General features: G+C 43.7%; 1 protein-coding gene across 2 annotated transcripts in view; it reads right to left on the bottom strand.

Moving 5' to 3' along the window:
* Positions 1-24,328, bottom strand: part of LOC118626472 (desmoplakin) — a 42,463-nt gene extending 18,135 nt beyond the window's left edge. The window contains exons 1-10 of one of the 2 annotated variants that reach the window (XM_036256222.1): positions 23,876-24,328; positions 12,013-12,115; positions 9,434-9,582; positions 8,567-8,741; positions 5,074-5,202; positions 3,592-3,642; positions 2,578-2,739; positions 1,944-2,048; positions 807-902; positions 355-480 (exon numbers count right to left, since the gene is read on the bottom strand). In XM_036256222.1, coding sequence (XP_036112115.1) covers positions 355-480; positions 807-902; positions 1,944-2,048; positions 2,578-2,739; positions 3,592-3,642; positions 5,074-5,202; positions 8,567-8,741; positions 9,434-9,582; positions 12,013-12,115; positions 23,876-24,075 — 1,296 coding nt within the window. In that variant the 5' untranslated portion in view covers positions 24,076-24,328. The remainder of the gene's footprint in view (positions 1-354; positions 481-806; positions 903-1,943; positions 2,049-2,577; positions 2,740-3,591; positions 3,643-5,073; positions 5,203-8,566; positions 8,742-9,433; positions 9,583-12,012; positions 12,116-23,875) is intronic. The other variant, XM_036256221.1, reaches the window with a different exon arrangement.
* Between the last annotated feature and the right edge of the window lie 1,865 nt (positions 24,329-26,193).

Below are 26,193 nucleotides of genomic sequence, written 5' to 3'. Positions count from 1 at the left end.
ATTCATCTATCTTCAGGAACTATGGGGACCTTTCATAATAAGTGATTCCAGAAGCTACATAGCCATGAAGTAAGTGGGCAGGAGAGAATATCATTGTGTAAAAGGACATTGACGTCGATAAAACTTGAAGTATGCTTTTTCAAAGGAATCTTCATGTTATTCTCTCCATTTTTGTTTTGAGCAATTGTAATTACTTCAGCAAAAGTAATTTTCAAGAGTAGCTGAGCATGTAAAATAATTTATTTTGAGAAAAGCCACTGCAAGATGAAGAAAAGGCTTGTGTAAGCTTTGGGCATATATTGTTCTATACAATCATGCAAATCAGCAGTCTGAACTGTGGGGGTGAGATGGTACCTCCAGCTCCTTGATCTGGTCCAGCAGGCGCTGCAGGGGCATGTTCTTGTCACAGGAGTACTTCTTCCTGATGGAGTCTTGAAGGCCCTTCAGGTAGGCTTCAGTCGACTGGGCCTCTTCAAAAAACTGTTAAGGGTCAGAGTGATCCGGCGTTAATGAAAAGCAACTCAATAAACAATATCATCTCCTATTTCTATTCCAAATAATATCTTCCCTAAGAATCTATTTGACAGGTGGCTAAAGAAAAGATTAGAGCAGAAAGTATTTTAACCCATGGGACAACGGGAGACTATTTGAGTGATGGATGACCAGGTTGCATTCCTCTAAATGAAAAAACCAATAAATAGTATGTAAGTAATACTTTGAACATTGTTTTCAGTACTTTGTAAAACATTCAAAAGGTAAGATGTTAAGACCCAAAAGACAATTAAACTATTGCTAAGTTTAAACACCTGAAAGTAGGCAGCATTTTCTTTGAGATGAACATCAATGCATTTGGTAATCTGGAGAATCCAGCTCCACTGTGTCTGAAGAGTATCCATATACGCCTGAAACGAGAAAACAGCAGCTGTCTCACCACCACCGCCGCATAGAAGCATCTAGTCATCAAGAGGTACGTGAGCCTGAATGAAAGCTATGAAATATTTTTTATCTAATTCCAAATCAAGGACACTTCTTTCCTAACATTAAAAACAGAATTTCTCGCCCTGGCCAGTTTGGCTCAGCGGTTAGAGCGTCGGCCTGCGGTCCGGAGAGACCCGGGTTCGGTTCCCGCTAAGGGCATGTACTTCGGTTGCAGTTTGTCCCCGGCCCTGGTTGGTCGTGCGGGTGGCAGCCACTCGATGTGTCCCTTCACATCGATGTTTCTCTCTCTCTCTCTCCCTTCCTCTCTCTCCCTCCCACTCAATCTGTACAAAAAATGGAAAAATATCCTCGGGTGAGGATAAAAAATAAATAAAAAAAAAAAAAAAACAGAATTTCTCAATAGGAAACTCGGTATGATAGAAATTAAATTTTAAAACCAGTTTTAACAAAGAGATACCATTAGGAGTATTAGTCAAAATATTCACCCAAATGGCATCGCTACTGACCAATCAGAACAGACACTGGGGACAGCCCTGGAACAGGGTTCCTCCCCTGCACCAAGCCCTGTTCCTAGATCACGGGGAGGTCCAGGCACCCATGCCAGGGCATGAGGGGCTCAAGGAAATTACTCTTACTAACTGCTATGGTAATATTTAAGTTTTTTTAACAACCAATATGACCTTACCAGCACCAGTTAATGTCAGCCTTGAGGATAGCCCACAGATGGCAGTCTAGGGCAGACGTCAGCAAACTACAGCCTGAAGGGCCACATCTGGCCCACGTGCCAGCATTTATACATAAAGTTTTATCAGAACACTGTCACTGTCATTTATTACATATCGCTATGGTTGTTTTCACACTACAATGGCAGTTAAATAATTTCAACAGAGACTAAATGGCCAGCAAACCTAAAGTAGTATTTGGTCCTTTCCAAATAAAGATTGTCAAGCCCTGATCTACTTCCCAGTTTTCCCTGATACAAACGTCAATCTCGTGAAGCCTACCTCAATTTTGTCTGAAGCTGGATGCTGATTGAGGACAAGTTGGTCACTTTCTTGTTTAAGCTTATTGAGCTCTTTTTCCTTCACTTCCAGTTGACTCATGCGTATCTGTGAATAAAGGGAAACAAGTCCTTCTGGGCAGGTCAGCACCGACCTTCCAGCGCTCCCACCACAGGATGTCAACGCAAAGCTGCACCTGGGAAACGGGCAGCGCCACAGAACCCCGCCGTGCTTTCCCCGAGAACCCTAGCATGCTTAAGACCGGAAAGGACGCCAGAGATCATCCAGTATGTGGCTGAGGCCAGACTGGTGAGACTGGCGCTTGTCCAAATGCCACCAGCAAAGTGACAGGGCGACAATGAACACTGAGATTTCCTACCTGTAGGTTTTAACCCACATGTACTGTGCTACACGCTCTGGGATATGCAAAGGAAGCAAGTCGTACACTATCTACTACCTTCTGGGACCTTAACACACTGTCCCAAGTCACTGAAAGAAATAGTTTTCCATGACCGTCTTAACATGGGCTGAATTACAACTGGCTGATGAAGGTTTTACAAGGGCATCTGTCCCCGCCTTGGGCCTCGAAGGCGAGAGCCCCGAGACACGCATCTACGACTACGTGGGGCGAGCTTACGGAGAAGGCCTCCTGCTTCTGCGCGATGTTGGTGTTCTTGTCGCTCCAGTCATAGAGCAGCTCCTCCTCCTCGCAGTCGTTGATCCACATGATCTCTCGGGACGTGGCCTGGATGATGTTCTGCAGCTGTCGCAGATGATCCATTCTCTCAAAGGATGCTTTCTGCAAGGGACGTTCAGAAGCAGCATTAGGATACAATGGTATTCTCTGCAGATTTCACAGAGACACTGTGTGGCACTTTTCCCACAGGAATCAGAAAAAATTTAACCTCTTGCCCCCTGGGGACTCATCCAAATTTGTGATGGGCAAGGGAGCAATTTTAGACTCAGTGAACAGCCTAATTCGGAAGGGTCTTCATTCAAATACTGATGTTTGGCTCAAGCAAGTAATTAGTTTTAGACTAGAAAGGGGGAAATGGGATTCTTAAAAAGATAAATCAAGCTTTTTCTGCCCTCTCCCACACCCCCAAAATTCAAGGTGCCATCAGTCACACCCCAGACCTAGTAGGAGGGTCACTATTAGCCACATTATTTCAGAAGTGGCACCGCCAATAAGAAAATATCAAGAACGTGACAATAGGGGGACACAAATAGGCAGAAGAATGAAAATATCTCTTCTTCTGAGTCAAGTAATTGATTCAGAGTTTATCATAAAATGGTGATGATGGGCTGGTAAACCTCTAAGAAAACAAGCCTTATTTTGCTCACACCTCATAAAAAGACTGTAGTTCACACGTGGTAAAGGTTTACTGCTTTAACTGCAACTATTAAAAAGTGCTACTGATGTGACCCGTAACTCGCAAACAGAACAGCACTCAGTACCGTCTTCGGAAAACAATCTGCAAAATTCAGTTCCAAAGGAACCACAGTGGAACCAGCGTCTCCGAGCCCCTACGTGTACGTCCAGGGCTCCCCGTGTCCTTAGGTATAAACCCCCAGCAGGTGCCTCTCCCCAAGGCGGCGCTCCAGTCATGGGGCTGAACTGAACGGAGGCTTCGGGAACAGATGGACTTACCAGCAGGTTTTCGTACTCCTCCTCCAACTGGTAGATGGCAGATTTCTCACGCTAGAAGGAGACAAACAGCAAGTAATGATTTTATTCCCCTTGTGGGTTTATAGACAAACTCTAAACCTCCTTTTTGTCAGATACGGACTTGACATCCTTCGCTAGGCTGTTTTCTCTAGGAAATCTGTCACCCACGGGGACCTCTCCCCAGCTGGCGTGAAGGCCAACCCTCCCTGGCCTGGCGGTGCCATCTCTGCAAGTGAATCCTCACCACTGTCACAGAAAGACTCACTTGTTACAAAGTTGTAAAAGTTTGAAAATATGATTTAGGACTCCCTAAATCTTAGAAAAAATTGATCAGATACTCAAAATTGGACAAAGGTCGGGCAAAAAAGAAAGGCAGAAGAACAAAGGAGGATGTGTAGCTCTGTTCTAAGTTTTAAAAAAAGTATATTGCCCCTGGCTGGTGTGGCTCAGTTGGGTGGGCATCGTATTGTGCACTGAAAAGGCTGCTGGTTCCATTCTGGGTCAGGGCACATGCCCTGGCTGCAGGCTCGATGGCCAGTAGGGGGCATGCACGAGGCAGCCAATCGATGTTTCTCTCTCACACTGATGTTTGTCTCTCTCTCTCCCTCTCCGTTCCTCTCTCTCTCTCAACAAAAATCAATTAAAAAATCTGAAGTAAATAAGTATGTGTGTATATATATATATATATATATATATACATATATATATATATAAACTGGGGAAAGTGAGTGTTTAAAATCAGATGAATAGTTTATGTTGTAATTCTCAACCCAGCTTCAAGTCAGTCCTTTCAGCAAAGGAAAGGTATCAGGATGAGACCTAATTTCCTTCAACAGAGATACATTTTAATTACCACATAGAAAAGGACTCATGCCCTGGCCGGTTTGGCTCAGCGGTTAGAGCATCAGCCTGTGGTCCAGAGAGACCCAGGTTCGGTTCCCGCTAAGGGCATGTTGCAGTTTGTCCCCGGCCCTGGTTGGGGTCATGCAGGTGGCAGCCACTCGATGTTTCTCTCTCTCTCTCTCCCTCCCACTCTATCTGAACAAAAAATAGAAAAAAATGTCCTCGGGTGAGGATAAAAAATAATAATAAATAAATAGAAAAGGACTCATCAAGGACATAAAACTATATGACAGTCAGGTTTTCTCTATTTGAAGAGATGCTCTGCATTCTGCAGAAAAGAACGACCACCCCCAAAATGCTCATTTACAGACTGCACACAAATGAGTGAGTGTTTGTATACCCTTAACCTTTTGTTTAACTGCCCCCACCCAGTGTTAACAATCTTTAGTAGATCTATGGGATTCTACTTCTCCATTTATGAGATGGGATTTTTAAAAATTTCCAGTCATTTGGGAAAGCAATCATAGACTAATGTTTCAGACAAAGCTGGCTGGGATCAAACAATTACACAGTCCTTCTCTATGCTTTTTGGAGACTCTAAAGCAAAACATGTCAAAGTACCAGGTCGGCTTTGATCTTGTCCAGCTGCCAGCGGTAGTCTCCGATGGCGTTGTGGATGCTCCTGTGGCTGCCGATGTGCTGCTCCACGGAGGCCAGGTCCACGCCCCAGGAGACCATGTCCATCTCCGCCTGCCGGGGGAGACAGCCTTCATTTCTGACCGCACATCTCACTCGTGCTGCCGCAGCAGCGGGGCTCAGCGTGCCAAGGGGCACACGGAGCTTCGTGCGGATCAAACTGAAGATGTGAACACTCAGTACTGAAACCAAAAAACTTTTTTAAAGGCTTGAGATTTCCAAACAGCTAATGGGGGTTGCCAAATACTCCTCTCAACTTGTCTGACCCCAGCTCAAGATGGGCTAAGAGGTGATTCAGAAATGAGATCCTTAAAGCCTGCATCATGACCTTTGAAGGAAAAAATCTACATATGCACATGCAAGTGGCATGTGTGTGTTGTATGTGTACACAGTATACTATACCTGACATAGTTTCTATAGTATAGTATGTGTGCACATCTGTGTACTACACCTGACATAAAGTGTATTATAAAATGCTGATAAGTTTCTATAGCTATAGTATGTCTATATACCTATGAACTATACCTGACATACAGTGTGCTGTAAAATACTGGTAAGTTTCTATAGTTATAGTATGTGTGCACACCTGTGTACTACACCTGATATGTAGTGTATTATAAAATGCTGGTAAGTTTCTATAGTTATAGTATGTGTGCACACCTGTGTACTACACCTGATATGTAGTGTATTATAAAATGCTGGTAAGTTTCTATAGTTATAGTATGTGTGCACACCTGTGTACTACACCTGATATGTAGTATATTATAAAATGCTGGTAAGTTTCTACAGTTAGTCATTTAAAAATGGGCATCCAAACAATCATATACTTCCCAAGTTAAATAGGTAACCTAAAAGGTTTTTTAAATTATTTTGATTAATATAATTTTGACTCATTAAATCCAGAATTTACTATTACCTTTCAAGATGCAAAATTACCTATGGCCCATTTCAAAGAGAAGTTACAATAAATACACAATGCCTGAACTTCGATGAATATTGGCAACATTGAGATTGTGGATTTATATTAGCTTTTTAAAAATCAAATCTAACTTCCTTTTTTGTCTCCACTACTTCAAATTTAAGAATGCCTCATAATAAGAATCAAACACATTTTTCCACATTTTTCATACTGTGACAAGTCTGTTATCTCATCTTTCTCTTGCATGAGCTCATGTAAATTTCCAAATCACCTGTGTCATCTCCAAGACATGCCAAGGACAAACATTCCACTCTCTTATTACAGCAAGAACATAACCTATATTGTTCTGAGCCACATCCATGTTCTAATACATTTGGCAAGCTTTCAGAATCGGGAGCCATTTCATAGTCAGACAACTGATTTTACCCCGGACTTTGACCCTTCTCTCCCACAGCTCAGTCTCGCTTTAACAGAAACAGGTGAGTTCACTGGGAAGTTAATAAGATGACCAGGCACCTGCTCAAGCCCCTCATTACCATCCAGGTCTATAGTATCTGACCGGCCCATCAGCAGAAACACAAACCAGGGAAACAAAACAAAAACCTGGCACAGGAAATGTGTGGCTGCCTACTGACTGTGCTGCTGGGGCACTGCTCCCTTATCAGCGGGGCCCTGTGGCTCAGCCCCCTGGGAGGGGAGGAATGCAAGCTATGCTTTGGGGAAGAAGGGATAAGAAGAAAGGGCGCCAAAGAATCTCAGCGCAAACCAGCAATGAGTGATCAAACTGCACATTCCTTTGAAACCACAAGGGGCCACCTGATCTGAAAAGCATCGCTCATCAACTGTTAGAAAAGACAGAAAATCAAGTCCATGGGATAATGCCATTTTCCAAAAATTTTAAATGTTGAGCCTGTGCTACAAAGAAAGTCTTACAAAGCTACAGGAACGCAGAACATGACGCATTCTGAGCTGTCATTTTACGTACCTGTCATACTAAAAAGAAATTAGGGAACTTGACGTTTCAAAATTTGGTTCAAAGGTTGTTTAACCTCACATCGCCTATCCTTAAGACGTTGTTCAAGCTGTCAAGCCTTCCTTGGACCTCTCCATGCCAGAGGGATCGGAGCGCCACCCCTTCCCAAGTCCTATCTGAGCAGGACTTTATTATGACTCAAGTTCAGTACTTAATCCCTTTGTGCTCTGCACAGAAATTTGGCACTCATATGTATCTTGTTTTCTTCAATAATACTCAGTTTCATGGCCATGGAACATAATTTTTGAACCCACAATTTCTGGCATGGTTCTAATACCTATAAAATGCTCAGAGATGTATGTTCAAAGATCAGGAGGGAATTTCACAATGAGCACAAATTCTGAATCACTATGTTATGAAACTCATATAATATTGTATGCCAATTATACCTCAACTTAAAAAAAAGTAGAAGGGAATTTGAAAACATGCAAATAGGTTTGTACTTAGATATCTAGGATTAATAACTTACTTTTATCCTACCTTCTGTAATATTGTTATATAGTAAGTGGGAGAAAAAGTAAACTGATTGAATGACTAAACAGTCCCATAAGCCCTCACCACTTAGGAAAGTACACAGACAAAACTGTTTTAGGTTGTCAAGAAATTTTAGAACCACTGCCAAATTGGTCCAAGAACAAGTAATACAACCAACATTTCTCATCACCACAAGCACACAGCACAGCAAACGATCTCTCCACAGCTTATCATTCTGACATATCCACCTTCTCGATGGGTCACTAGTGCCAGGTTTTCATTATAAAATTCCCATCTGCATGATTATGGCACATTTCTACTGCCACCTGTTCATTACAGCGTATAATTACTATGTAAAACAACAAAACAGTAATTAGCCGTGAACAATACTTGGAGGAAACGCGGGCGAGGGAAAGGCCCGGCGCACTCTGGGGCCATTGCTGCGCTCCCACACCAGTGACGCTGACTGCACAGGACGGCCAGGGAGCCCAAACCAGAATATCCAGTTTGAGTGTGTTCCCAGCTCCTCCAAATTTGTTAACATTTTAAATGAACTCCACAACATTTTGTTTTTTTAAAGTATGGATCAGTAACACAGATGAGATCAGCTACCACTCAAGTAGAACTGTGAAGTTTTTTTAGCACAAGTCCCACGACAGATTTTCAGGTTGCGCACAGTAAGGCCAAAATCAACTAATTAAATCATACCTGCTAAATGTTACTTGTGAGATAAGGTATGACTATCAAGCAAGGAGGCTGATTCTCTAAGCCATACAAAGGGGGTGGGGAGCTGAGAAGTTTCATTCATTTCAAAATACAAGCCCACTTTCAAATTGTGTATGAGGAAAATTCCAAAAGCGGCCAGCTGAGGGCCAGAACACCCTTTGTGCTCCCGACCGCTGGGGCTGACCCTGCCCCGCCATCCCCCTGGCCTGCACAGACTGGGAACATCTGAGAAGCAGCCCTGGTCCCCGCGGAAGCGGCTTACTCACCCTCTGCTGCCTCATCCAGCCCAGGCATTCTCCCGTGAGGCGCTTGGTGAATTCATCCCACCCGGAGCCACTCTGACAGGTGTACCCTCCTCCGCCCTTGGAGCTGGCCCTTCGGACGCGAGGGACACTGATGGCTTTATACAAGGCTCGCATCTGCTCCTGGAGCTGAAGCAGCCTGCAAGGAAAGAAAAGCGATTACACCAGCACAGCAAAACAGCCCATGAAAACGCCTGCTGGGCACATTTCCCCCTTTCCGAGTCTCCTCTGTATCAGTATAGCGATCACAAATGTTTTATTTGAAGAATATTTTTTTTTACCACATGACGTGAATCTTGATCACATACAAAAACTTCAATATTATGACGCTCAAAGTCTGAAACACCACAGAGCGTGCCACTGGCTTTACCGAGCCTGCCGCACCTTCGCTTTCTCACGGCAAAGTCCAGGTACACGAAAGCAAAATGGGACTGCGCCGCTCCGCTTGAAGCGGCATGCCCCACTCTAAGCCCCTCAATTTTGTTTTCATCAAACTGCACTTGACTGGATACTACACTCTTAGAAGCAAATGCTGCGCCAAAGGCCTTGGCTGTCCCCTCAAGGGAGGTACAATGAACACCTTCTAACAAACTCAGCTCTTCAAAATCTGCACGCTCTTTTGGGCAGGTCTGTTCCATTCTCATGGCAGCTTTGTGATTCCACAAAAGATGAAGGTAGTGGTTTTAGTCTGTCTGTGTCAGAGAGACATAAAGCTGCACAATTCCAAGTAACGTGAATATCTGTGCTTCCTTCAGGGGAAGACCTGGGGCACGGCATTCAGTGTAACTGGTTGTATGACATTCTCCTGGCTCTTGCTCTCTCCTGAAATACCTTTTCTGATACGCTTCGCAAGGCTGGCCCATCTGCCGCATCTCTCTGATCAGGCTATCCGTAATGTCCATCTGATCGTTGGCCTGAGCAAAACACTCATCCAGCTCCCTGCTCCGAGTCAGCTGTAGTCCATCTCCATATTTCAGTTCCTGGAAGGAAGAATGTGTGGAGGTTCATTAGCCGAAATCTGTGAGCTGTGTTTTAAATTTTGACCAAGCTTTTAAAATCTTGTTTTCGTTATTGATTTTAGAACCGGGGACCTCTTGGTGCATGGGTTGACGCTTGACCAGGCTTCTAAAAGTATATCCACAGAACTCTGATCTTTCCCTTCCTTCTGTATCTTACATGCCCGTCTTGCATGTTTACACAGAACTCTCATCTAATGGGGACATTTCTGAGGTAAGAACACTGCACCGTTACACTGCCTAAGGTCTTTTACACACAAACTGAACTTCCTCTGCACCTTAGGAAAAAATAACTTCTCAGTTCTTGAACAGAACACTTTCTAATTCACTGCACTGAGACAATGGATTTCCTGGTTTTGATGATATATAATGATGTGAGATGTCACCTTGGAGGAAGCTGGGTAATGGGTACCCAACACTGCTCTGCACTGTTTTTACAACTTCTTGTGAATCTAGAATTATTTCAAAATAAAAAGGATTTTTAAGAAGAAAGCTTCCTCTGTTCACATAAAAAGGCTGTGTTGCAGTGCCATGTATGAGCTTTCTCTAGAAGTTTAGAATTGCTGCCTTCGTCCGGCTTCAGCCAAATGACCCCTATTTCTCTCAACAGAAATGCTAGTGACGATGGTCCATTTCCCTGACATCATTGCACCTCAGTGCATATAAGTAAAATTCAAGTGAGGACAGATGCCATGTCAATCAGCGGAACTACGTGTAAAACGAATCCACAGCCACTGCGAACTGCCCAGGACTGGCTGCGTCTGTGTTCAGCCGGAAGCCACTGGTGGCCCTGGCCAGCTTTACCTAAAGGAATCACGTGAACATTCGGAAGCGTGTGTTTCAAATCCGAGGCTTAAAACAGCCAGAACTAGAACAAAGTTGGTTTGTTGAGCCCCAATTATCTTTATTAAAGTGGAGTTATTTTTTTCAACTGGACAAAATAAACCAGAACAAGAACCCACACATTATTTAAAATTAAGACATTAGAACATTGAGGTAGTCTCCAAAGAGCTATATAAATTCATTTGATTAAAATCCTTCTTTGTATTTAACAGGAGTACTTTGGGATGAGCCAGATTCCAGATGTAACCTATACATTAATTAATGTCAGCATGGAGGAGGCTGAAGAGATACGGTAAGCTGGGAAAGGAACAGAAAAGGCAGCTACGGGCCTGGCTGGTTTGCCTCAGCAGTTAGAGTATCGGCCTGCGGACCAAACAGTCTCGGGTTTGATTCCAGTCAAGGGCACGTACCTGGGTTGTGGTTTGGTCCCCGGCCCTGGTCTGGGTCGGTGCAGGAGGCAACCAATCGATGTATCTCTCTCACATGGATGTTTCTCTCTCTCTCCCTACCTCCCACTCTATTTGAAGATAAATGGAAAAATATCGTAAAGTGAGGATTAAAAAAAAAAGAAAAGGCAGTTATGGACCCACCATTTCCTAGTCTGTTTTTAGCAAACTCAGAGTAAGTATGAATACTACTGTCTTTTAGCGGGAACCGAACCCGGGTCTCTCTGTACCGCAGGCCGACGCTCCAACCGCTGAGCCAAACCGGCCAGGGCGTGCTACTGTCTTTTAAAATAAAAAAAAATTTTATTTTAATCCTCACCCCAGGAAACTTTTCCATCGATTTTCAGATAGCGTGGGAGGGACAGAGAGAGAGAGAGAAACATCGACGTGAGTAGGACACACCGACTGGTTGCCTCCCGCACTACCCAACCAGGGCCAGGGATCAAACTGCAACCGAGGTCCTTTCCCTTGACCGGAATTGGACCTGTGACTCTGATCTGCGGGCCGAGGTTCTAACAGCTGAGCCAAACCGGCCAGGACTAAAATAAAAACTTTAAACAGGAAGAACAACATGGAACCCGTGACTTCTAGGCCTGCGTCAATGGGGTCCTAAACTCTTTCAGTAATATCAGAAATATCATGAGGCTTTCATAAATGTTACCATCTCTCCTCAGTTTTCAGTTGCTTATTTTTCCACATACATGTATATATATATATTTTTTGTTTCTCAAATAGAATTGTTCTTACAATATGGTCATTTTTTCCCCCTGAAGAAACGTGTTACATTGATGGTGTAGATTACAAGCTGTGATATAAAGCATTTCTAGGAACAGAAAGTATGACAACACATTCCGACAGGCTGGTGCAGTTCCAACAGGTTGCTGCAATCCGCGGTGTCAACGGTTGCTGGGGAAAAACGTTGTGTAAAAACTGGTTCCCACTGTTAACTCACATTACGAGTAGGTTAAGAAGCCATACATCCCTACAGGTCTGTTCTGAAAAGATAACCTCCAAGCACTGAGGGAGGGAGGGAGGCAGGGCTCACAGGTGGGCGAAGAGGGCCTTAACCCCGGGAACAGGCGGGGACCGGAGAACAGGCGCTTACCGGCTGCACGATCAGCTCGGCCCGCATCAGGCAATCCGCGCAGTTCTGCAGAAGCTCCTGGATGGTGTTCTGGTTCTGGTGCCTGGACATGGTTCCGGTTTGGCTGACGAGACAAACGCAAAGAAGCAGGCGTGAATGGTTTCCCAATTCTGAGATCATTTCAAACTCGCAGGAAAGTGGCACGAATGAGACAAAACACTCCCGTAGGCCCTCCGCGCAGGATCCCGATGGTCAAGTTTGCGAGTCGCCTTTACCCTCTGCATATAACTGTATTTAGAATTTTTTCTGAACCATTCTAGAATAATCATGTCCCTTTAACCCAAAATATTTCAGCATGAATTTCCTAAGAATAAAGACATTAGATTATATAACCACAGTACAATTCTCAAATCAAAACATTTAAAATGGATTCAGCCCTGGCCGGTTTGGCTCAGCGGTTGGAGCGTTGGCCTGCGGACCAGAGAGTTCCGGGTTCGGTTCCCCATAGGGGCACATACAAAAAAAAAAAAAAACATGGATTCAATACTAGGTTCGACCATACAGAGCATTTTCAAATTTTACTAATTAGCCCAGTAATGACCTTCACACCAAGTTTTGTTGTTTTTTTTTCCCCTCCAGGTTCAAGTTCCAATCCAGAAATACTCCTCTGAGTAGCAGAAACACATTTTGGCAGCTTATCTATCCCAGCTCTTGCTTATCCCACCACCACCCACAACGCCCAGGTCCGGGGGGAGACGTCACAGCATCACCATGTTGCTGGCAAGCCTGGCTTCGGAAAGCAGTCGGAGACAATAGAAAAGCTTATTCAACAGAAATATTTTCTGCCATCACAATAAAAGAAATAATGGTATGAAGAAAGTGATAGAAATTAAAACATCTTTAATGCAAAAAGAAGCCACTTTTCCTATCAAGATGACCCAGAATATTTACCCTCCCGTACATTTCAAGCGAAGCTGTTTTCCGGAAATGCGAGAGAAACCCTAAAACGACAGTGGTACTTAAGGAGAACGTTGTAGATGTTCCACATTTTAAAGAAAGACATCACAGGAATTTAATTTGCTCCAGATGTAAGTAAAAAGAGCAAGGTATAATAAATAATACAGTCTTCCTTTTAAATTTGCCAGGATATCATATGCCGAGGCACAGTCTACTGTAGTGTGCTTTAAGACAGATTTAAAGCATATTAAAGTATAGTTTAATGATCGGGGAAAGGCCCACGAATGGGCTACAAGGAGCCTGATTGCCTCATGGGACGTCAGGCCACCCAGCCCTCGGGCCAGGGCGGCCTGCTGATAAAGTTGATTGATGCCTGTTTGATGTACTGGACTTTCTCTTATGTGCGTCCATGTCTGTGTCTGGGGTGGGTGGGGTGGGTGGGGTGGGTGTGTCTGTAAGGATTTTAAAGAAAGAATTTCAATGTTTAAAAAAAATGGTTTGAAAAACACAGGCTGTACTACATATGGAGTAAAATCACAAAAACATAGGAACTTCTCCCACGAGGCCTGATTCCATGTTATTTCACATCATTTCACATCACTGACTTGCTCTCTTTACCACCTATTTGTGGCCCCTCCCTGCCAGCAAGGCTCCCCAACAAGCCAGCACTAGCTGGGCCTATGTGGGTGAGGAACCAAGCTCTCCCTGGGAACCGCTCCCAGGCGATGACAGGGCTGCTCCAGGCAGGCCCAGGCGATGTGCGCCAGCACTGCCCACCTATCAAACCAGGTCACCACACCCCCATGAACGCAGCCCGTCTTCCCTGCACTCGGAGTTTTACAGGAAACCTGGCACACTTGCCCCGCCGAGGTATAAACAGGACTTCTTCAGCTGTCTAAACCTGCACAAAATTCCAATTGCCTTAGAATCGGAACACTTTCCAGAATGGACGTATTATAAACTAGAGGAAAGTAATTCAAGAGACAAAGAAAAAATTCAGAAATGCAGAGACCTCATTTGGAACCCTAGAATGGAGAAGGACTTAGGAAGGTCCTGTGTAATCACACGTGGTTTCTTTCACTGAAGGGAGATGTGAGTACCTTCCTTCTGAAACATTTAGTAATTCTGTCCAGCTACTTGGTTTACAGGGCAATTCCCACAAAGAACGCCAGTCCCTAGGATACAAGTGAAAGGGCTATCTCTGAGCATAATGGAAAGTCAGAGTTTCTTAACTGATTTAATATGTTCTGTGAAAACAACCACAAACTGAGCTATTAGGTGAGGCAGATGGGTGAGAGTATATGAGAACCCTCCAGTATCTTTGCGACTTTTCTTTAAATCTACAATTATTCCAAAATAAAAATGTATTTAAAAAAAAGAGAGGCCAACTCAGCTGTAAGTGAATATACCAAAGTGTACATATGTCTTTTTAAAGCCAATTTATGACTAAATTCATTTGACAACAAAATATAAAAATTAACCAGCTTCTTTTTACCCAACTTCTAAAGTTGTTAGCTATAGGACGCTTACCAATTAACTGTATCCAGGAAAAATAAAGGTGAGGCAATTAAATGTTGGCTTAAAATAGTGAACTTTCCACATTTTTTTCTTGTCTCCTCCCACTTATAGAAGACATCCCTACTTCTAGAGAGGGCAGTTGACATGTCTATTAAGAAAAGACATCTTATCTGCTTCCCCTCACCTTCATACATCTGAACTTTTAAAAAAAAGAAAACTTCATATGCTGTTCATAATACTAAAACGAATTCTTCATGCGTATTAAAGGACATGCATATGTTCATCATAATACCCTTGATATCCACTAAAACCCTATGGATTTTGCTTGACATTTTAGTGACTGGATTAACAACTATGTAGGAAAGAGAAATGCACAAAAATTTAATCCCTTTTAGGATTCAAAAATGAAAAGCTAAGTGTGAGAAAAGTGTAGCAAATAATCTTTAGTATTGCTATTTGTCTACAGGAAACTATGACCTGATTAAGCAAATTTCATCTTATACATAACTCTTGAAGACTGTCTAGTCCTTAAAGCAAGATCTACCTCTTCTGTCTTTCATCTGTAAGAATCTTATTTCAGTCTGAGTGGGGCTCAGAATACCCTTTGGAAGCAGACCTAGCTGAGAAGGGAACCTTCTGAAGAGCTCAGTCCATCAAAACGAGATGGAGGGAGACTCAGGTCCCGGAGGTTTAATGACAGGGGGGAAGAGAATCCACCTCCACATCAGTTTTCTGTCTCAGTCCGGTGAAGAATCCACACAGAACTGGCTGTACTCAAATCAAGGAGGAAGTGCAGGTAGGAAGAATTTTGACCTATGCGGTCAGTCTGGCGTCAGACACTCAACACTGTGCAGAGCTGGATTCCTCAGCATGACAGCCAGGAGAGCTTGCTTCAGGGAACATGTGCATTTTTTTAAAGTTGTGTGTCATTCACCGAGTTTGTACAAGATGAACTTAACTTCCATTGGCTGCGGCCCTCCGGACCACACTTAGCACCTGACCCCAGCTCAGTCAATCTCTAAATTTGTCAGAAGTTTAGGGGGTGGCTTGGCGCAAGAACTGTTGTCCAAATGGGGGTGATGATGAGGCCACAGGCTCTTGTTCTTTTTGAGAATTTGACTGTGAGATGTATGTGAAGAGAATTTAGTTCCTGATTTCTAATGGATACTTTTATGAAGCTGAAGACTTTCTGATACCAAAAGAAGTAGCAGCTGTCTGGGTGGCCCAGTTCTGCAGGGCGGTTTGCAAGTGGCTCCTGAAAGCCCAATCCTGGGTCTCTTTTCCCCTCCCAATGGCGCTATAGCCATTTAATATCTGTAATAAATCCTTTCCTGCTTAAAAAAAGAAGCTGTGTGTCATTCAAAGTATTTTAAGTCAAATCCTATTTTTAATTGACTTCATAACAATTTTAGATTTTGTTTTTAATCTCAGAAACTTTCTAGACCTCAGTTTTTCATCTGTTGGGCTAGATGGTATCTAAGATTTCTCTAGCATATGCTTTCTGTACCTCCGTTTTATAAAACTCATTCCTCCTTTGAAAATAGTATAAAAGTCTATGTTCTGTCTAATGGTAGTAAGTTTCCACTTGAATTCATATAGAGAGTGCACTTTGGGAAAATGCAAAATTCTATCATAAGTGAAAACATCGTTTTTAAATAAATGTACTTATTGAACAAGTGTATAAGAATTTTAAAAGTCCCTAGCCTCAAAGAAAATTTCAATCCTGGTACACATAGGTGTTAAGGGTGCAGAGATTTTAAACCATGTTAGGACTGAACTAACAAGTTCAAAGTTCAATTTTTAAATCCCATTTCAGTGCATAGAAGATGAAAGGTGACATGTAAAAAAAAGAAAAGGAAAGAAAAACTCTTTTGCACCAAATCAATTTAAAAAAAAAAAACTAAATTAAAACTAATCTGTCCTTAAAAAAATAACGTTTGTTCCTAAAAATTTTTAACTTTTCTGAAATTCTATTTTATCTTCAAACTCAGAAAAACAAATGATTCATACACTTAAGTTGCTTCTAAAACTTGTTTAAACAAGCAGGGTTCCAGCAGTTTGCCCAAAGATCGCTTGGCCAGTGGCTGAAAGGAAAACACGTTCTGGATTTCAGTCCAAGGATGGAGCACACGAACGCGCGAACAATTCTGTAGAGCTTTGTTTTATTTCACCACCTCTTGGAAACACCCTCTTTTTAAAAGCGACTCCAAAATTAGCTGTCTTAAGGCATTAGTTTAACACGTTGCCAAGAATATTATAAAAGAAAAGGACAATTATTTTGATGAGAGACATGTAACATGACAAGGTAAAAATATTTAAAAACAGTAATAGCTTCTCTCGTTTTATAAAAGTAATCTTATAATAATCTATTCTGTTCATTAGGTCCTTGGCCCATACCACCTAACTCTGTATTTCTTTTGTGTATATACTTTCCTCCCATTGGATTCCTTCTTTCCTTCCTTCCTTCCCTTCCCCCATCTCTGTCTCTATCTGTCCCCCTTTCCTTCCTTCTATCTCTGGTCTTCTGTTCACTCACCAGTGTAGGGTCCTGTACGTGTGCCAGAAATGGTGTCATCTCTTTTTGTATTTAGGTTCATAAAATATGGCCTCGTAAAAGCTCAATCAACATTTGTTGGAAAAATGATAATTATGTAATGCACTAATATTGATCTTTAAAAAAAAACAATTTGCTTAGCTCTTTATAGTTTTCAAAGCATGTTCGCATATACTATTTTGAGTTACTTCTTCATTTAAGGACAATATCCTATTTCCAAGACTCACCAATCACTCTCCCATCCTCCAGAAGTTGCAGAGCAAATGGTGCCTCCTCTACTGAGTTTCCCACACACACCTCTGCCCTCATTCCACTGGTTGTTTACACACCTGTCTTCCCCACTCCTGGAGACTGAAGTCCCACATCTGAGTCCCACACCTTCGACTCCTGAATGCACCTAACAACACGGAGTTTGCACACACAAGGTGCTTAATGGATGTTTGTTTGGTTTAGTGAAGTAGACGACAAACACAGTCAAATAAAAGACTGACATGAGGATGTTACCCCCCATTTCATTACCCCAATTTCCAAACTCAATCACGTAGCACATCTATCCCCACTCATTCCCATCCCAACAGTGAGCAAAAAAGGATGTTTTCTTCCTATAAATTTAAAAAAGAGGGCCTCCTCTGACCCTTCATTGCGTCCTCATTCAGGAACTTTGGAATCAGTGCTCAAATAAAAGTTCGACTTCCTTTGCATGTTCATTATGTTCACATTGGTTTTGGTGGATTGGGGGATGCAGGGGGATTGACTGATCACATATCATTAACTTCAAAAAAATTTTGAAGTCGGGCGGAGCTGAAGTCCACTCCCTGCCCAGCCACTTGCTGTTGTACAGTGTGTGATACTGAGCAAGTCAGACTCCCGGTGCCTGGAGGTTCTGCGAGGGCAACACCGAGGCACACTAACCTCCTGCGAGCCACCAAAGTCTGCAAAGCCCAGTGAAAACTAAACCCTCACTGCAAGCCAGCTCCTGTGTGGTGGCGGCTGCTGCTATGACATGGTTCTGAGATTTCATTTTGATTTTTCACTTTGTAATTTTTGCACCAGTACATAATTTTTAGAATGTCCTGCAGCAAATTGGGGGTGGAAAGAGAAGCAAAAAAAAAAAAAGAGGAAAAGAAGAAATGGATTAAGTATGAAGTGTGAGACATTGCTGAGATTCCTAAAATTTCCTACAGGACCTGAAAATAATAGCTTATGACAATTGAAAGAGATTGATGCACTTTAACAGCATGAAAGAAATGTGTTGGAAGGATAAGAAAATTCGGAAAACTGAGCATGTGTTCCTTTCCTTTATTAAGCAGGGATGACATATGAACACTTGGTCCTTACAAATTCAATGTCAAAATAGGGATTTCTATTTTGAATTACTTCTCTATGTGGAAACTTGCATTCATTCTGAAGCCTAAAAGAATCATTTACAAGTTATCTGATTAACCATCAAGAAGTCAACTCCTTTTTAATTTTTTTTCAGGTACCAGATGAAGCAAGGGACATTATGTTTATGTGTCAAAATTTTTAATTCCAAGCAAAAATGTAGACCTCTTAGTAATGTCATCATTTTCATGAAATGTAGGTTCACATCCATGAGGTCTTTGAAGGTCCTGGCCCCTTCCAGCCCAAGGTATGAATTACTGGGCTGTGCTAGCATTTTATAGGACGTTGCTTCCAATGAGTGGCTCACGGAGTCCCGGGGTCTGTGGGCCGGTGGCTTTGACATCAGAACCACACCTGACCATTTTCCCATGAGTAGAAGAGGGAGAAAGAGAAAGACAAAGGGTGGGGCAGTGCTCCAAGCACCCAGGCCTCCAGACTGAAGAAGCGCTCTCCTAGAACCTCCCCTTCTGGAAAGACTGGTTAGCAGAGAATTGAGTTAGACTCTCCAAGTCACACCCAAGCCCTCCTTTGCTCCACCCTAAGAAGTCAGCATTGAGGCATCAAGGGCATCAGCAGTTTTTCTTCTTTCCCAAGACATCTCAATCATCTGAACAACAATGAATGACGTCCGTAGTTAGAGAAAAACTTAACGACTGCTGAAAGTTGTTTTGTAGATCTGACCAACCATTAGTTGGCTTCATGTGTTTTCCTAAGCAGATAGAAACTTCACAGGAGTATTGATGAAAGAACACAATGGTTATGAAATAAATATTCCACAGGAATGCAACAAATTAATCAGTAAAAATTCAGAAGAGTTTACAAGTAGAAGAGATGAATTCTAATCACTACAGTTTGATAGTGTGATTTTTTTCTTGAGTCATTGTGGTATACTGGATTCAAATGTAGCTCAATCACTGTGACACAGGCCAAGTTATTTAACTACTTTAACCTCAGTTTTCCATCTGTAAAATGGGAAGTTTGTTGTGAGGCTTGAGATACATATATAGTACATCTGGCACATTATAGAAGTGTTTGCCAGGTGATGGTAACTATTATTAACTACTGATCTGATATTTTATAAAATATATAACTTTTTTCTAACTTAACCATGTAAAGGTTATTTGCCACATATTAAGCTAAACTGAATCTTACATTGCAATCATTTCCCAGAAAAATATTTAGAAAGTCTTTTCTATGGGTCACCCAACGTTCAGCCTGTTTCCTTAGACTCTCCCTTGCCTCTCACGTGCAATTCTTAGCTGAGGCTGCCACTCCACCTAGCAATGTCTATTTTCCTAACCTACTGCCACCAAACTCGATCAGACTTTTGTCATCGCTCACCTTCACTGGTGTAATTACCTCCTCAAGCCAACTCCCTCCTGTAGAGGCTCTCCCCATTTCATGCCACCCTGCACACTGAGGCCACAGAAACAGTGCAAAACCTCACGTATGACCATCAATCATATTGCTCTCAATGCAGGAGACCTTCACTGGCTTCAGGGGAAATCTGCAATGGCTCCCCTCTGCCTATCCACATTCACCCCCCCCCCCCCAACGAGGTCAAGGTCTCTCAGGCTCTGGCCCCAACCAGTCCTTCCTCCTTAGATCTTACTGCTTCCCCATGAACAGTGAATGCCCAGAAAGGACATCACTCCATAGGCCTTGAGTTTGAGCCTGGTTTTCCACCTCTCCAACTGTTCTTCTCATGCCCTTCTCCTTTCTCTCCCCTCCCAGGGATGCTCTCTGCCCATCCATCTTTACCAGCTGAAATAAATACTCCAAAGTCTAATTCAACACCACTTCCTTTATAAAGTCTTACTAGTTAGTCTTACTACAGATGTTATCTTGTCTCCTTATGAAGCATCTTAGTCATTTATACCCTTCTTGTCCATTACCCTTTGTATTATAGTACTGTGTACTTATTTTCCTTTAAAGAGCATGCACTCCTTTCAAGAGCCTTTGTATTTTCACCTTTGAAACTCCCCGACACCTAACACACAGCAGATGCTCAGTAAATATTTGCTGAATGAACGAGGAAATGGAATTGAGATACTTTCCTTGTATAAGCACAGGACTGTCCAATCTAATACACAAGGAACATTCTCCAAAGGCACAGGATGACAGCAGGGCAGAGGGGAGGGGCCTTGGGTTCTCCCTCAACTCAGCTAAGGGTGGGCTGGGATTTGGGACAAGTCTTAATCTTGTCTTTAAAATGGAAAAGTGAGGTTTTTGTACTCCTTACATTCCCTCTGACTCTAATTCAGTGCAAATGGACCTGTTTATTTCATGCAAAGATATAGGCTTCTTTCAAAAGATAGTTTAAAACAAACTTAAAATATATATCAAATAGTGATCACATGCAATTTGGTTTTGAAATCATGAGTTCTGGAGAAAACTAATAATATTATAACCACATATTTCTGAAGCATAATGACTATATTTGGCTTTTTATCCTATAAAATCCACAGTTTGATCAGTGAAAGATTTAACTGTGGGATGTTGTCACTTGGCCACCAAATTTCACGACAAATTTCTAATTTCTTTGAACTACAGAAATAACACTACAGTAAGTCTGCCTTAATCAAAAAACAATATTAATATATCCTATATGAGAAAAAGTCAAAGTTTATATTTTTAAAAATATACCTATGTTATCAAGCATATAACATTTACTAAACTTTAAAATATTAAGTAGAGCAGAGAAAAAGTTAAATAAAGTAGATGCAAATTCCATCCAGCCTAAAATAAAGAAGACACAAAAGACAGGTCAGGGAAGAAGGAGAATTAGAAGTTAGATATAATACTGCCCTAAAAATTGACAAGTGTTATTAATGCAAAGGACAAAATGAAGATGTTTTAAAGTCACTTAAAAAAAAAAAAATTGAGCTCTCTACACACTCTAATAGGGAAGGCCTATTAGAAATACAAACACTGACTATTTCAAAAACCACCAATCTAATCTAATTCAGCTATTAAATTAGCAATTGTTTAAAGTAAATTATGAGTTTAAACTCAACCAGTAGTTTTCATGCTGGTTTTGTGCTTTAAAAACAAAACACCCTAGCATAAGGCAGTCGGGTCACAGGTGGCCCTTTACTTGCAGAAAAAGCATGGCATGACAAACAAATCCCTCCGCAGAAACCAGAAAGCCTTCAGGAAAACAGGTGTGGGTGTATGCCCTGTCTCTATTCCGTCCGTCGCCATTATTTTAAAATGCAGAAATAAGCATTTGTGGGCAACTTTATATTATGCTAATTCTTCAGTTCCACAAGGGTGGGCAGCAGCGAGGCAGGCCCTGCAGACTGGGGAAACTCCTAGACCTGATAAGGAAAGAATGACCGCCTATGGACTCCAGCCGGTCCGCCTGACACCGAGCCGCCTGGCGGGATCAACATCAATGCGCAGAAAAACACCCTTCTCGGAATGAGGTCATTTTTCACTTCAGTCTGTTTGCCCTTCTCAGACATGTGAAACTTGATAGGTTTGTAATCGGCCTTTAGGTGGGAAAAACCGAACACAAGAAATGATACTATAGTATGAGAAAACATTGCGACTCCCCAAAATTTAATGTTTCAGTGAAGAATCCTTATAAACCTCGTATCTTTATGCAGTTCATTAACCAATGTATTAACTACAAATTTCTTCTACAAGAAGTCAAAGGAGTTTGATTTCAATTAATAGTAATGTTTATGGTCAATTTTAGAAATAGAGACTCTAGAGTAACAGAAGCATGTTTAAGAAAAAAAAAAAAGTTCTGCTGGAGAATCCTTGCAAATTCGCAAATTCTGGCTTGGATTTAAATCTGGATATTAAAAATGTGCTTTCCAAATACCGGAAGACTGGGAGGGAAAAGTAAAGTTTCGGATTTAAATGGTTGGCCGAATTTTAAAACAAACTTAAAACCCAAATTTAAAAATGTTAAAAAAAATTGTCCCCATTCTCCCTGTTGCTTGGCACTTTTCTTTCCTGGAAATCCCCAGATGCATTTGGTTCAGGAAAAGAAAGAGAGAGAGGGAGCGAGAACTCAAGATTGAGATAATTTTTTGCTAACTCACAGTTAACAAAATTAATTACCAAGATGTTCAGGGGAAATACATTATATATATCAGAAAACAGGCTGCAACAGGAATAGTACCTGCCTTCAAAACTGCTGGCCAATTCCCCCCCCCCCCGCCCCCCGGGCTGTATTCAGGTTGCTCCTCCCCAGCCTGAGGCCACAAAGCAGGGTAAAATTTGTTCTGGAAATCGGGCGTCTTTCCCAAAAGCCCTATCTGGGAAGGGCTTTCGAGGTAAGGATTTGCAGGAGTTGGGGAAGGTGCGAAATGCAAATTCTCAAGACTTATGCGGGTATCCCAAGCCCAGCACCCGGACCCGGTAAAAGAAGATTCACTATCTTCCTCCACCCACTTAAGTGACTTCCTCGGTGGGTTTCCTCGAGAAACATACTGTATCTTCCCAGTGGGCCTCTCTGGGGTACCTTGGCCTAGGCCAGTCCCCAACCTCGGAGGCGGGCGGGTGGGACACGGCGCCCTCCTCTCCACAACCGCCTGCGCATACTCCGCTGCTTAAGGTGCAGGACACCGCGCAGCGCTGTGCAACCAAGACAATGAGATCGTTGCTCCGGTGCTTTACAAAAAGAGGGAAACAAAAGACGCAAGCGCGGGGCCACTAGTGGGCTCGCCAGCTGGGGCTACCGCGTGGTGGACCGGAGGGGGGGGTAGGTGCTGCGACCCTGGGCCAGGTGGCCGCCCCTGCCCGGAAGCTTCGTTTGAGTAGCACAGAGGCCGAGGCGGGGATTTCCCGGAACCGGACCCCGCGCCTCTGGGACGCGCAAACTCTACTCAAAAGCCCTTGGGCTGCCAACGTGGTCTCGGGTTGACCAGGAATTTGGGGTGAGCCAGTAGACACAGCGGAGCGCCAAGTCCAACCCTGGCCACTGGAGAGGCCTGAGCCCCGTCTCCTTTGCTGTTTTATTTTTGGGTACAGTTAGAGAGATTGGGTTTTGTTGTCGCAGCCCCGTCAGCCTGATCTCCCCACCTGCCGTCCGGGACAAAGGGGATGCCCGCCCGCGCTGGCCGTGCACACAGTCCTGGAAGCAGCCGATACCCAAGGACCCGGCCCGCCCGCCGCGCCCTGCCCGGACCCTGGCAGGCTGGCCTCCAGCCCCTGCTCGCAGAAAGCGACAAAAGCTGGGCGAAGTTACCGCTCGCACACACCCACCACGGTCTGCGCAGCGCAATGGGCGTCAGGCCACCTGGGTCCTGCCCCAGCGCGAACAGGAAATGCTCTCATGACCTCGGGCAAACAGACTCTCTTCTTCTGGACCTGGCTGTCCTCGCGCGTCAGGGGAGAGCTGTCCCTCTCTTTCCTAACTGGCTGAGACTGGTTCTGCTAGGAGAGTGTGGAGATCCCGCAGCCCCGACCCCGGAGCCCCGCGCACGCCGCGCGCTCGGGTACCGGCCCGGTACCCACCAGTAGCCGTCTGAGTTCTGGTCGTTGACCGTGTAGCGCCGGGAGTAGTACATCCTGCTGGTGCCCCCGCCGCCACCACCGCCGCCGCCGCCACCGCCGCCGCCGTAGGTCACCTCGTAGCGCAAGTCGGGGCCGGATTCTGCGCGGGTCATACGGCCCAGCGTGTTGATCCGCGGGTGGGACCCTCCGTTGCAGCTCATGTTGGCGGGCACTCAGAGAGCCACTCGGCGCCAAGGCATAAGCGAAGACGGCAGGCTCGGAGAGGGAGGAGGGCTTCAAAGGAAAGGCCAAAAACCAGGGATAGAGTGGGAGGCAGAAGTGTCGTGAGGACACTGCTCTCCACCGGGGCCGTCCTGGCTACTGCGAGCGCGGAGCGTCGGGTGGAGGTCGGGCGCTGGCGATGGCGACGGGCTGGGAGCCGCAACGGGAGGAAGAGCTGTGGCCCGGAGGGTGGCGAGGGCGCACAGGAGCTGGGTCGCGGCTGGGTGTTGGTGTTGGTCGGTGGGGCGCGAGTCTCCACCCCGCTGGCACCCGAGGCCGAGCCACACCTGGCCCGTTTCTTTCCAGGGCGGGGTGCGGCCGCCGCTCCTCCCCCGACCCCCGCGGGTGTCACCGACGCTCTCAGGCCGCCCCTCCCCACCTGCCCGCCCGCCCGCGGCTCCGCCCTGCGCCAGCGAGACCTGAGTAACACGGGGAGGGGCGGAGTCCCCGCGACCCGAAGCCGCGGGCGCGGCCGCCTGGGGAAGGACTGGCGATTTCAGGGGTCGCTGCGCTGGGCGCTCCTGCTTTGGAGGATTCTACGATCCCCAAATGGGAATTAGCTGAAAAGTAAGGGCCAGTCCATTGGACACTTATTATACATTTACTTTTTATTCATCCCTGGAAACGGTGCCAAGCAAGCTTTGATTAGAAACATAATTGAGGAGAAAATTCTTAGATGGTGAGGTTTAGTTTGGGGACTTCTTTGAATTTTCCTTTATTCCAGTAATCCAGAAAATTGCCTCAGAATTCCGATTTCCTACACGTAAAACGATTTTTACACAGACCACCACTCTCCGGAGGAATCTTCACCGTAAATAATCTCTCTGGCATGAAGATAAAAACACTACACCCCATTTTTTATGGGGCCACATGAAAATATAAATTGCAATTCTTTTTATTTTGCCTATTCGTGATCGTTTAAAACTTGCAGAGACTTCCACCTTTAGACTCAGTTTCCAAATTTGTTAAAGAACCTTAGAAAAGCTTGTCTCTGCGGTCCCTGAGCATTGTATCCGTGGACCCAGAGACCAAGCCCTATGGAAACATCCTTTCTGGGACTTCAGTCTTGGAAAAGCAGCAAAGAACCCTGGTCAGAGATCATCCACTTGGTACAGATGAGTAACTCTGAGCCAGAACATTCCAGCGACTTGTTCCGGGGCCCCTCCCAGTTAGTAGCTGAGTGTGAACTACACCATAGTCTCTATGACAAAGTGTAGATACAGACCCAGTGACACCATCCATAAAAACCTGTTTTATGATTTGGAAAACTGTTAAGTTACTCTTTAATAAACACTTAAAGATCTTTATAATGAATATCTCATTTTTCCAAACAATGCCAGTTAACTTACCTTCTTAAACAGTATATCTGAAGTGTTTATAAACTAAAAAGAACAAAAATGGAACTATATTTGCATGTTGTAAGAGGCATGGAGGGAGTTTTTAAAATATTCCCATCTTATAGCACCACTAATTACACCTCATTTTTTAGGCACAAGTTTTTGGCAAAGTGTCCTATTCTTGTTCTTCACAACTGGCCACAGAGTTGACCAGCTTAATCCGAGGAACCAAGCATACGATGAAAGTTGGCCACCGTTAGCACACCCATCGATTCCCATCATTATCTCAGTTTCCTGTCATTTTTAATAAAGGCAAATGCGATAAAGTGCTCAAATGATTACACGAACTCTGGTGTCTAGACATGAACAGTGTTTCTTCTGAAATTGAGTCAATGGCTGTAAGTCAGCCCAGCACACATGGCCCAGAATATCCACTAGTTGGAAGGGAGAAAAGCCATTTGGGGGTGTCAGTACATAATATACAAAATTTGATTTAGGATGTTTTTCCTCTACGCACCTCATTTTTTTAACAAATAATTAGAATTTACGATATGGAAGGGCCAGTGCTAGACTTTGGAAAATACAAAGATGAATAAGATAGTCACCGTCCTTCAAAATGTTGCAGTAAAATTGAAAATTTTAAAACTCAGGAATTCCTTTATTCCAATAATATGTAATAAGAAGATCATGCAGTTGCACAGTAGACGTCTCCTTAAAAAC

Source organism: Molossus molossus, unplaced genomic scaffold (genome assembly GCF_014108415.1).
Source record: "Molossus molossus isolate mMolMol1 unplaced genomic scaffold, mMolMol1.p scaffold_m16_p_12, whole genome shotgun sequence".
Lineage (NCBI taxonomy): Eukaryota > Metazoa > Chordata > Mammalia > Chiroptera > Molossidae > Molossus > Molossus molossus.
The sequence above is the reverse complement of the archived record's forward strand: the minus strand, read 5'-3'. Positions and strand labels throughout refer to the sequence as shown.